This window comes from Anas platyrhynchos, chromosome 8, assembly GCF_047663525.1.
Source record: "Anas platyrhynchos isolate ZD024472 breed Pekin duck chromosome 8, IASCAAS_PekinDuck_T2T, whole genome shotgun sequence".
Taxonomy (NCBI): domain Eukaryota; kingdom Metazoa; phylum Chordata; class Aves; order Anseriformes; family Anatidae; genus Anas; species Anas platyrhynchos.
In genome coordinates this window covers 37902494-37915662 of record NC_092594.1, presented here as the reverse complement: position 1 = coordinate 37915662, position 13169 = coordinate 37902494, and the positions used below count along the sequence as shown (strand labels likewise).

At 44.1% G+C, this 13169-nt stretch overlaps 1 protein-coding gene across 1 annotated transcript in view; it reads right to left on the bottom strand.

Annotated features, from left to right (window-relative positions):
• Nucleotides 1-13169, bottom strand: part of PDE4B (phosphodiesterase 4B) — a 173702-nt gene that overhangs the window by 146032 nt on the left and 14501 nt on the right. The window contains exons 2-3 of the mRNA XM_027463811.3: nucleotides 6416-6524; nucleotides 3740-3975 (exon numbers count right to left, since the gene is read on the bottom strand). Coding sequence (XP_027319612.2) covers nucleotides 3740-3975; nucleotides 6416-6457 — 278 coding nt within the window. The 5' untranslated portion in view covers nucleotides 6458-6524. The remainder of the gene's footprint in view (nucleotides 1-3739; nucleotides 3976-6415; nucleotides 6525-13169) is intronic.

Sequence of the window (13169 nt, the reverse complement as noted above, 5' to 3'; positions counted from 1 at the left end):
TGTTCTCCAACGAGATGCAAGATTTCGCAGAGCTCGGTAACATCCATGCGTGGTTATTCCGAAGTCCCCACCTGAGCTCCTGTATCAGAATTAATTCCACTCGATTTGTTGGCATCCAAGAGGCAGCACAATCATCTAGATTGTGATCTTGCTCTAGTACGTGCTGCTGGAAATCAGATGAGATCTCTTAGGTACATAGGGATTGGGGCTGGGAAAGGTTGCTTTGGGTTTAACTCCATGAAGTTACCATACCCTGTGCAGCAGAGGCTTTTGTACCAACAAGAAATGGGAAAACTGGTAGAAACTGGCTCAGCAGAGCACACACCCCAAATACACACAGCATGCATTTCCCCAAGGATTTGATGGATTTAATAGGAGAGAAGTGACCCCAACAAAGGCAGAGGCATTGCACCCCTTCAGAGCGTTCACTAGAGCAATTCTTTGGTGATGAGGTTTTGATTTATCCCTGCGTCTCCAGAAACCACCTTATTGCTTTTCTGGCTAAGGTGATAAATTTCCACAAAGACAACAACATCTTGCACCAGCAGGAAACAAAGTCCCAAACCAAAGGGATTTCTTTGTTCAGCACACAATGCCCATGCAAAGCCTCACCTGATGGAAAATACCAAACATAACGGTGTAACGAGGAATTCATGTTTCAGAAAGCAAAGTCAGCTGATACCACAAGGAAGCTCTTTTATAAACTTAGAGTCATTAAAAAAAATGAAAAGAGAAATTTGCGCACAGTCGACAAATGAAATAATGACATTATTTCAAAGCCTCATGTTTCATGTCATAATAATGAGGTGCTTTGCAACCGTCTACGGGATTTTGTATGCACAGAAATAGCTCGCAGAAAGCTCAGGTAAACCTACACACTTCTCCACGAGTCTTCTAGAGAGTGTCTCCACGCTTCAACTCAGTGAGTCCTCAGGAAAAAAAAAATCATACTAAGTGAATGTCAACATAAATCAGGATAAATCTTATGCATCCAATAGTCCTTATAGAAAACCCGAGTTTGGGCCTTACGTTGTTTATGCATTTTACTTGTGTGAACCCCAAATGTCCTCAATCAATGCCATTTGCATTTAAATTTAAATTTCAGTGGAGATTTTCCTATTGCATGCCCCACTAAATCCATTTCTATAAAGCTATCAACAAAATTCCTTTGCACCAGCTATAGCAAGGCTGCACCTCAGGGAACGTAGGCAGCAGCCAGGAAATGGGTCCCAAAGCTAAATCCAAGGGATAAATTCAGGGAACCCTTTCTGTGGCGCAGAGACAGGGGTTACAGGCCTAAAGCAGTGGGACCTGGACACTCAGTGCTGGAGCAGTGGGGGCAGATCAACCTCCTCTTCTGTTCACGCCGCTCGTAAGACGCCTCTCACCCCTCTCCTCAGCTGTGTCTTTTCCCTGCAGGACAGCTCCAGCCTCCCGCGCATTCCTAACGCAGTAGTAATAATGGTGGTTAATTAAGTGTAGTAAATAATGGGCTCTTGCCACAGTGTCCTGATGCTGCCTGTTTTAACCTCTGTTCTTTCCCTTCAGATCCTTACCTTTTGATCTGCTTTTTTGACCATTAATGAACGTTGAACTTGTAATTCCAGCAGACTTCTCTCCTGTACCGAGGATTTTGCTGCTGAGCAGTAATACTGCTTTGCAGCTACAATCCTTTCGTGCTCAGATACATCACTTTGTATTTATCTACACTGAAATTTTCCTATCATTTTATTGCCCACTCACTGAGTCTCTTAATGCTCATATCACTCCAAAGCTGTTCCAACACAATGGCACAAACTGGGCTTATATAAATATAAGCTGCCTCTGGAGTGTATTTGGTGCAGGACTGTACCACGGTATAGAAGCCAAAATAGCTTAGGGACCAGATCCATCTTGCACCACTGCTACACTGACACATCTCCAGCACGACTGCGCTCCCTCAGGGCACGCTCGGGCCCCAAATAACCTGAAATCCTGTAGGTAAGCAGCTGCCCGGCATGGGGTACAGAACTGGGCCAACCTATTCAAGGCCCTTGATGACCACAACTTAAAAGAGAAAATGGGGTGGTTTAGACCCACTTTCTGCCCAGCTGTATGAGCTATATGAGCAGTCAGTCTAGCTGATTCCCAGGTTAGAAAGGTGAGGGAGAGGGTGTGTTAAGGTGTGTTGGAACAGCACTTTGCTTGCAGAGTCACACTAACCAGCAACACCCATTTTCTACATGGCTACAAACAGATATGCAAGATTCAAACAAAATTAACAAGTCAGAAGCTAATTGCTTTCTTATGAATGATAAAGAAATAACAGTAACCTGAGGATCAGCTCTAAGTACCTTCTCTCTGTCCGGCATACCGATCCAGAAAAAACACACCTGGTACAATCCACGCTGATCTGATTCTCCTGTAAGGAAGAGAGGCACGGCAATGCCCCCTTGTGTCCTGATGAAGCTAATCATAAATTCACTGCAAGTCCTTGCATTTTCCTAAGTCATGCATGAGGGTTTATTCAAAGACCAAAATTAATTCATTCTCAAAACCACACCTTATGAATAGGCTCTACGTCGTGCTGCAGACAAGATTACAAATTGCTTAACGTGCATGAGAGGGAAACACTTAAAATGCTCACAAAAGGTGAACCAAACCTTTCACTGTCAAAACACACAATCCATTTGAAATTAGATAACTCATTTTGTTAACTTTATTCACAGCAATTAAATGCAAATATTGAGCAAAAACACCTGTTAATTCTCTTTGATTTCCTTACGTCAAGTGCATTGTTTAAAATCCTATTTTCAATAGGAAAACTGCTTTTCCTAAAGTACCGTAACAAAGGAATTTTGGAGGTCTTCCAAAAAGAGTGCTGAGCTTAACAGAAGCTAAAACCAGGTTCAGAGTTTGAAATAATGAATGAATACACCTTCCAGCCAGCAAATGAAATGGAGAGTGGAGGATTTAAAAACTAGAACCCAAAGCACACTTGAAATTTAAGTTAAAAGGACGGTGTTTATCATTGCATTGCAAGGCCATTTCAAAAATCATATGCTAAGCTGGACATCTGACTTTATGTAGTCATGAAATTCACTGCAATGCCAAATCATGAACACTTGTCTACCTCTCCTCCCTCCAGATCAATTTCCTTGCTTTGGCACTTAGCATTCAGTTTCTGTTTTGGAACTCACCTCTTTGCAACCCCCTTTAATCAGCTCTCCTATAGTTTCTTCAGGACTTTTCTTGAGCTTAACACCAGATTCAAATTCTTTTCCAAGCTTTCCTTCTAACACTTTGACAGAAAACAGCCAGAGAGCTAAAGCCTCGTTCCTCAATCTGTTTTAAAAGAGTGTATCGCCATCCTAAGCAATCCACATCTTCTGTGGGAGAAAAGCTAATAACACAGATCCTTTCACCCAGATCAGAATTTACAACACAAAAGTTTCATGAAGAGTCATAAAAATGTGAACAAAAGAGGTCCATAACAGAAGAAGAGTTTCAAAAAGGGCTGGCAGCTGCTCTGCAAACGGAAGTCCGTGATACACCAACTGCTACACGTCAACAATACTGATTAATTTACACATTATTTAATGCCTTTAAGAAAAAAATAAAAATAAAAATAAAAATAAAAATAAAAATAAAAATAAAAATAAAAATAAAAATAAAAATAAAAATAAAAATAAAAATAATAGAAAACAGCAGCAAACCCTCAATAAATAACCACTCGAGGTTCATAAGGAAAATAACCTACCAGTCTTGGTAAGTGGTGATCGCAATACTTGGAGGTGTCAACAAAGGCAGAGTTGTTGGTCTACAGACGATGTCTCTGTCGGGTGTCCTTGCTTTTTCTGTTTGTCTTTGGGATAGAGGTGGTAACTGCAAATTGCCAGAACAACACCTTCTTCCTCTCCAGAGGTCTATGCCCAGAGCATGGCTAGAAGTACTGTAGGACTTACTCAGCCCACACTCCAGGTAATCCAGAGCATTCTGCAAACAGAAAAGCCAACGAAATTCTTCAAACGATCAGTTTCTTCCACACGAATAAACCACACTCAGTTACATTGTTCTACAGTCACAGCTACTCACAGAAGATAATTGTTTTATGTAATCCTGGCAGAGTCTGACTGCGTTGCATTGTTATTTTATCAAGTTATGAATTAACTTGAAAACTCATTCATAACTCGTCTAGGCTAAATTCTAATCTAAACAAACACTTCAATAATCCAAGTCACTTCGGAGATATATTAAACTTTTGATATTTTGAACTTTTTCAAAGAATAGTCCACACAACATCCACCTCTTGTATCATTCCACTCTACAGCACAAACATACTGGTTTGCCACTTTTTTTTCTGATGATTCACCAGGCACAGAAAAATGCCAATACAGGGCTTAGGTACATCTTGAATCATTGGTGACTTGGTGAGAAGAACTTCCTGCTGGGCTACCCTACCCTATGCTTGTCATTTCTAATAGAAATATTTTTTTTTCCTCTTGGAGCTTCTATTTATTTCTATCTCAAAGCACCAACATGATCACAGAGCTGGCCATCAGTCTTCCCAAATCCAAGCCAAGGTCTTCCCGGAGCAGAACAGCACTGCAAGAAGGCTGTCAGCTTTGGTCTTACTGAATTTAGCTGGTGTAAATGGGAATAGTTCTGTATTGTGAGCAGTTTAAACTGAAGGGTTACTGTAACAGGTGTGTATATATATGACCACCTCTCTACATTTTTACTCTTCTACCTGCTTCTGAATTTTGATCTCTTCCCTACTCTCTCCACCCCCTCTCAGACCTCCCTCAGCCCACCTTCCAACCTCCCCAAATCCCTAGGTTCACTTTCTGGTCCAGCTATTCCCACTGCATCCTTTCCTCCACCCCTCTAGCAAGCACTGAGTGTAGAAGGATCTGCCTCACCCCTGGGAACACCTTGAGCACTGAGTGACAACAGGTAACTGGTAACTTTGAAAAATAAACGAGTGGTGTAAGGTTCCATAATCACTTCTTAGGTCCTTCAGGAACAACTAAAAAGTAGCACGAGGACACCCTTGCCTCCTAGTTGCTAATGGGAATTATGTTCTCCATAGACATGGGACTATGGTACTGCCTGCTCTCCTACTGCAGCAAGGACTCTCAACACAGGAGTGAAGGACAAGAATGACATGAGAATGGCGCATTCCCAACTTCCTCAGCTTTCCCTACTTTTTTGCCCATCCCACAACCACGTGAAGCATCCAGACAGGAAACAACATGGCCCACAGTTACTGCACTCCTTCATTGCAGTCTGAAGTGCTACAGGGCATGCTGGTGCAGGTTCCTGAAGTTACTGAAATGCCAAAATCATAATGACCTAGATGGAAGTTCAAATATTTGGCATGCTACGCTTTCAAAAAGCATGCTAGAGAGCTTCAGTGATCCAAACCCTACTCTTCCGCAGCCTAAAATCTGGTCAAAAATATTCCTAGGAAGCCCAGAAAGAAAAGCCTGGCTTCTACAGCTGGATCTGACTTGACGTGCCTTTATGAGTAATTTTGGTAAGATTATTCTTTTTGTTATTATTTAAGATTATTCTTTTTGTTATTATTTAAGAAACATACAGCAGAGTGTTCAAACTTCCCATTAGATGTCAGATGCCTGTTTTCATTATCAGCAAGGACTGAGTTGGCTACAGCAACCCCACCATCACATGGGGGCAAACTGACCATGAAACAGTGCAACCTACGGTCTAAGAGCGTAAAATAATCACTTATCTACTGGAGGAGTGGTATAGAATACACTGGCTCTGAAGTTCCACTCCTCCACTGTATTTTCCTATGCATTCCTGTGGTTTTCCATTTTTGGAGAGTCCCAGCTGTGACAAGCAAGACAATTAATGCTGCAGTTATCACGCCATCATTACAAGCTGATGCATTTCTCCAGAGAATGGGAACTGGCATTTAATTAATAGCGGATTATGATGATGATTAGCAAGTGTAGTAATGGAATAACACATGCATAGCATTAGGTGTTCAGCAAATACAGTAGCAAGAGATGTGAAAACACTTGCAAGTATAAAACTACAGCACATGCACAAAGATGGGATCCAGAGCAAAGCTTCCGCAAGATATGGAAGTGAATGTTCAGTCCTCCCAAATGTCATTATTACACTGAGCAAAGAATAATAAAGAACGTGCTCTGCATAAAACTCTTCAGAACTCATAGTGTGGGTGTTTGTTTGTCTTTTTTTCTTTTTTCTTTTTTCCCTTTTTTTTTTTTAACATGTGTGGGACTTATTTTATGCCTAATATATGAGCTGCAAACAACTCTAAGAAAATCAATGAGTGACCGAAGCGAAACCAGCTGATACTTCCCAAGTAAGAAAAGAACAAACTTTTGACCTTACTTCTATACAGTACTGGGATAAATAAAACACGCCTTTTGAAGAAACATACCTCATCTGCAGTTACTGTCATGACACTTCTGCTTTTCTTCATTATTGAGATTACAGTGCGCCCTGCTATACGAACTTCTTGTTCAAGCCGATTTCTTCAGATGAGCAACCTGAAAGAAAAAACAGCTGCAGCTGTAATTTTGAATAACAAACCATTTTTGATGACAAACTGTGCAGCTAACTGCTGGTATCACGGCTGATTCATAACTTACTGCCCATTTTCATGTAACACTTGGCAGCGGATGTTATGCGAGCGTAGCTCTCCATTAGTGAAAGGGCAATTTAACATCTACTCAAATCATGTTAAAAGTAATCAGTATTCACAAGGCTCTATAATCTAGGCAAGCCCCGAAACATATCCAGTAATACAGGATCAAAGCCAACAGGTCCCACTTGCAGAGGATTTTTCCTTAATTGAGCTCTTTGCAGGAGTACAGAAAGTCCTAGGGAAAGGCTTCAGCTGGCTCTGAGAGAAGCCCATCCGAAAAACAGTAATTAAGAAAAAGAACTGCACTAGCATTTGGCTCTAAGATTTAATTGTAACTCATGGCATTATTTACTATCAGACTGGCACATACACAATGAATGCTTCAGTGACAGAATCACGGCCTTCTGTTGAGGGTGGCACATAGACAAATCCAGCCATGCACCCAGCTGGAGAGGAGCAGATGTGGCACCGCAGCTCAGCTCCTGGTGCTCTCCCCGGGCACCCAGGGTGGCAGAAAGCAGCAGCCTGCTCCCCTGCCCTTAGTGCACAGCCCCACGGCGGGGCAGGCACTGAGCACCACCCCGGGAACAACAGAGAGAAAAAAATATCAAAATAAACTCAGATTAAACCCTGCCACAGATCCAGCGTGGTGGCTGTGTCTGACTGCGGCTCTGGCCCTCCTCGCCTCGGGGCTCACGCATGCAGCACACGTCCCTGCTCACCAAAGCGTCGGGAGCGCTCAGCTCCCTGCCAGACGCCCTCAGAGCGGAGGGCAGAGAGCAGCCTCCACGCGGGGAACTAGGGCACAAAATCTGGCCAGGCTACTTCCCGGCACTGCAGCTCCTGCCTGCAAACCGTATCTGGCTTGTAAGACCTGATATAATTAATTAGATGAGCAGCCCAGCAGTGAGGGAAGTTCACGCCGTATTAACAGCACAGAAGTCACACTACGTTATCAGTAAAAAAAATAACAATCCGAATCCATCTTCAACAACTGGGAGAGGTTGTACAGCTGTGTTATAAAAAAAAAAGAACCCAAAAACGACAGCGGACGGCAAACGAGATGAGACACCAGTAAAGATGAATTCACAGAGCAGGAAGAATAACTCCGGTGTGACTACTTGCTGCCAAAAATAATATGCAATAATATACAACACAGAGACAAAATTCACGAGCAAGAACAAAAGGAGGAAGCGTTCTCCTGAGTGGCACAGCGAGCAGCTCACAGCTCGCTGGCACAGCGGGGTCCCCAGGGCCTCAATGCAGGACACACGGCCACAGCTCCCTCCTGGGCAGGACTGCCTGTTTTCACACACCTGCTGGAATTCGGCACGCTTCGGGTGTTCAGAGCTCCTCAAAATGTGGCTGCTGTCAGCAAAAAGGCTGGAAGCTGTGCTGCTGGGGCACAGGGAGAGAGATGCTCGCAAGGCTCCGTTCCTCGGGCTGGCGGTCAGCAAGAAATTGAGATCTGATGGATTAAGTAATTCAGAAGGACTAATATGACCAACTCTGTGTAGCTCCTACAGGAGTGACGACCGAAATAGTTCATATAGGGTCTGTGAGAGTGATGAACAACCTTACACATCCTGAACGTGGGCATGGGGAGCACCGGTGAGAAGACACAGTGAGAAATGCCCTCAGGATCACCCACCGCAGGGAGCACGATAGGGAGAAGTAAGAGAGTGTAAGTAATACTGCAGGAAACAAGTACTGAGGAAAACATTTTTGGAAAAAAAAAAAAAAGAAAGAATGCGAGTTTCAGGGTGTCTCTGGAATTGTGCTGAACTCCAGGATCAGAACAGACCCCGGATACGAGGTGGGGAGCGAGGGACCGGGTTTCCCAGCAGTTGGTTCAGTGGAAGCCAGAGCCCTCGCTCACCACCACTGCCTCTCCTTCCTAAGTGTTTATCAGTTTGTCAAAGTAACTTTAAGCAGAACATGAACAATTATTAAAAAAACATATAATAAAAACCCGAGTCGTTCTTTCCTTGTGCCTTTACACAAAAGATCTGATCCCTGGGACAAGCATCTAAAAAAATAAAAATACAAAACCACAGAAATTCCCCACCCCAAAGAGGCTTTACCAGAAGTGTTTTTTTTTTCAGGCACATATTGTAATTCATGTAAAATGAATTACAGGTACAGATTTTCTCTCTTCTACCCAAATTCTCCAAAAAGACATCATCCCAGTGGGCCAGCTAAGTGTGGGTAACAGGGAATGACTTTGACTTGGTATTAGATGACAAAAAGAACTCTTTCAGTGCCACAGTTGGGTCTAATCCATTTTGCTGGCCTCTATCTCAGGAAGGTATGAGATTTGTTGTTACACCAAGCTGACCCAGGTCCTGCGCTTGGCCATTTTCGTGCTCCTTGACCACGCTGTTCAGACATGACAGTGACATGATTTCGGGGTGATGAAGCCAGATCCTGGGGGTGTGAACGAACAGCAGGGTTCAAAACTGGCAGCTGACAGCGGTGCGGATAAAACTACATGGATTCATGTGATAAAGCCTGCTTTTCCTACACGCTTCTTTAAAAATAGCTATTGAACTCATCCAGTGTGAAATCCACTATTTAAAGAAATTCCTAAAGTGCATCTCGATGTGCAAATTCTGCTGTGATTTGCAATACCAGGCACGTGTTTCGCTGTGACACTGCTTCCCCACACGTTCTGGCCTCTGCACGGGCAGGTTTAGAGCCAGAGGGTGATACGGAAGCCGGCTCACCCTGCCACCCCTCCTGATGACGCCCAGACACGTGGGAAGATCACATCTGACCTGAATGCTGAATTAATTGAAAAGCCTTCCTAAGGAAGGGCTGTGATGAAGGAGCTGGTCTGACCACACGGTTACATCACCTGTGAGCTGGGCTCACACTCAGATAACCTGATTCTCTTTGGAGATCAGCAGAGCTTCACAGGACGAAGTGCATCCTCAGACAGGGTGACAGTCACCAAAAAACCGTGACCATCTCACATTTTGCTCTCCCAGAAGAAGCACGTGGACTCTTGGAAGTTGCACAGGGCTGCTGGAAGAAAAATAAACCTTACATGGACTTAGCATTAGCCAAAGGTAACCTGAAATATACCTAGCAATTGATACCAGTGATGGCTTCTTATTTTGCTTTTAATAAAACCAGCAACTCTAGAATACAACAGCAAGATTCGCCCTCAGCTTGCTCGGAAGGTCAGCTTGCTTGCTGGCAAGGAAACGAGGTCAGGGCCCGCAGCACAGCGATGCTGGAGCTGCACACCTAGAGCAGGAGCAGGCTGTACCCACCACAAAAGCACCTTCAGGGAAATACCAGCCAAACAGTTCTGCTGAAATCACATTCCCTGAAAAATTAGTCTCAGAAATTTTGTTATTTTTGTACCACGCACACACACAGCAAGTCTTGAGCCACTCAATAGTCACCCAAACATTTTTCCCTTCCACCAGTTTAGGCTTTTGGCTCTTGTTTTCCAGCACCAAGTCCTGAACTTTTAGCTGGGTGACCACCACAATTCTGTGCAGCTACCTTTGTACAGTCTCCCAGAAACACCTACACAAGATTTGCCCAACCAGCCCTTCTCGCTATTTAGAGAGAGAAAAGTTATTTGTTTTAGAGAGAGAAAAGTTATTTGTTTTGTCCTCTGGTCTTCTCTAAATTCTTGTGATCAGAAACTACAGAACTGCTCTGCAGTTCTGAAAACCCATTCCCATTTCCATGAATCACTGGGAAGGCTACTGCAGACTTGCAGCACTACACAGAGCACAAACAAGCACACCTACCCCCACAGATGCTTGGGACTTAGGAAAACAGAAAAGACAGAATTGCCCTGAGAGAGAAAATGAGGTTTTTGTTTGCAGTTTGTTTTTTTTTAATCACCAGCGTTCTTGCACAAATTGTTTGCTGTAGGAGTGCCAACAACCTACCGATATCACCCAGCTAGAGAAGAGCCTGCTCCCCTTCGTCCTCCACCACTGCTCAAAGCTCTCCTGGAACTGGCACCCTGTGAAGTGGGGCTGGATACACAAACTGAGTCTGAATTAGATGATTTACACGAGAAGGCATCTGTGTGATGTTATACAACTGCAAATTTGTCTACAATTGGTAAATGAAGTCAGGTCTTTGATTTTAGAAAGGCAAAGCCATACCCAGGGTACTCCACGTACACATCTGAGAAAGTTCTGTAAAGGCAGGATACTGCAGGGGCAAATCAAAAACTTCTCATAAGCCTCCCTGCCCATGTTACCGCTGGGTAAATTATCCTTATTAACACAGTGTCTTAACTTTCATTAGCAGGTTGCTTACCGAGACAGCACCGAGGTTAAGAGGGCTGCAAAGGCTCATCTTCTCTCTGGCAACCAAATCATTACAGCTGAGAATAACCGAGGCAGGCTATGCCAGAAATCCCAGTAACTCTTTGGTTTCCAGCAGCGGGGACAGTCAGATTGCCATTGCTCCTCGTTTGTTGCAAGCCCGATAGCAAAAGCAGTGCTAATTTGAAGGCATTATTACATTGCTCACTGCCATAAGGCCTCTGCAGAACGCCACTGAAATACAATCAGTGTTTTTTCATTATTACTGCTACGGAAGTAAAACCGTGTTTTTTTCAGGATTTTTTTTCAGACAAATGTTAATAGCCTGAGCAGAGCTAAAACCGCTACGCTACTTTCTTCACTGTGTTAATGATTTTAAAATCACATTTCTAAAAGTTTGTCTGATATTGTGGTCAAAGGCAGTTAGTTTAAAAATCAATTTTGACGGCAACAAAGGCCGCAGTTAAATAGCGGTAGCCACCAGCACACACATGACTCCCAAGGTAATTACTTCGGAAAGTGAAGCATACCATTAAAAGACACAATTTATACCTTCCTCATTCCATGTGCAAATGACTAGCAGAGCCTCCCACTCCTCGGAGTGCAGCTGAACAGCACTCAGAGCAGAGAACAATTATTAATTATGCTTTTTAAAGAGACTGTGATGGTTTAAAAATACAACAAAAAACGGTGCAACAAAACGCACCTAATGCAAATCCCCCCTTTAGATTGGAAGGTGGCTTTAAAAAAAACACAAAGCCAACAGACTTCATGTTCCCCAGGTGTTTTTATGAGGGAAGGAGCCCAGTTCACTGAGCCTTGCTGCTCTCCCCTGATGCCAGCAGCACAGACCAGGCAGGATTAGCTTGGGCTGGCTGAACAGCATGGGGAACCTCCACTAGCTAATGCAGCTCTTGCCTCCTGCCACTGACTTCTTACCTTCCTGAACTCACTCCAATATTGAGTCCCAAGGGCAATAGCTCTAAAATCCACCGAGCAGCTCTCTTCCCCCTGCAGTTTCCATGGGGAGAGGCCACTTCAGAAAGCACACAAGCAGGAGTTTTATTTCTAAAACCCTGGAGCCATGCTGTGAGCAACACGCCGACCCTAAGCATAGAAGGAGACAATCAAGGCTGCAAGCAAACAGCATCCCAGCATGAACGCATCCTCCAACACCCCTAACAGAGGAGCATCCTTGATCCTGAATTTTTTCAAGTCTTCCCTCACCCTTCCTGCTGCCGTGCCTCGCTCCCAGGTAGCTTACACAGCGGGCAAGGGGCTGGGAGGCCTCACAGGGCGGCGACACTGCCTGCTGCAAAACCTCCTCCTTGGCAAACAGCAGCAAAGGTTTCTGCGGCGAGAACAGGGAAAAGAGTAACTAGCTTTTCCTGAGCAGACATTAAAAAAAAATAAATTATTGGAAGCAAAACTAATGCCCAGTTCCAGGGCAGCCAGCTGCCGCCGTGTGTCTCTGGCCCGCCTGCATCATCTCTGCACCAGGAAGGGTTCTGCAGCCGATAAATTGCATTTTCATAACTTGCCTATCACAGCCTGCACGTAAAAGACAATGCCATAAGGAACCCAAGGAAGGAGAAAGATGAGTCTGAGAGATCTCTCTGTGCTGTTAAATGAGTACAAAATGAGGCTACTTCTGGGCTAACAGCATCTCTTCGCACTCGATGCCTCGTTTCTAACAGCTCTGCCTGTCTGCAGCATCATTTTTGTTATTGACAAACAACGGATTTATTTTTTTTTTTTTTTAGATCACAGATTTTGTGCAGGAGTAGCTGCTATTACTCTATTATTAACCACAGGAATAACCACTCTCTGCTGCAGTCTCAAAAAAAATGTATAAAACGAACAGGAACACGCACGTCATCTCGAGGAGAAATGGCCAGGCACCCACAGCAAAGCTCGCTTGCCTCTGCTACCTCCTACCCAGGTTTGGTACACGCCGAACCACAACATCCCTGCAACACTTCTCACCCACAGATCTCCAAGGCTTTGACGAGTGGGCTCAGTCTGACAGCAGCGGACACACAAGCAGGGAGTTGGTGAGCGACTGACTCAAAATCACGTAGCAGTCAAAGCAGAGCTGGAAAGAAAACAGACCCAGCTACGCTCACCGCTGCACAGGGGCGCCCAGGAAAAAGCACACGGAGCAGAAGAGAACCTGTTTTTAACTCACATCCCTCCCCTAGCTCCCCTGTTTGCTATTCATCTAAAAGCAGCTAAATTCTGAGATG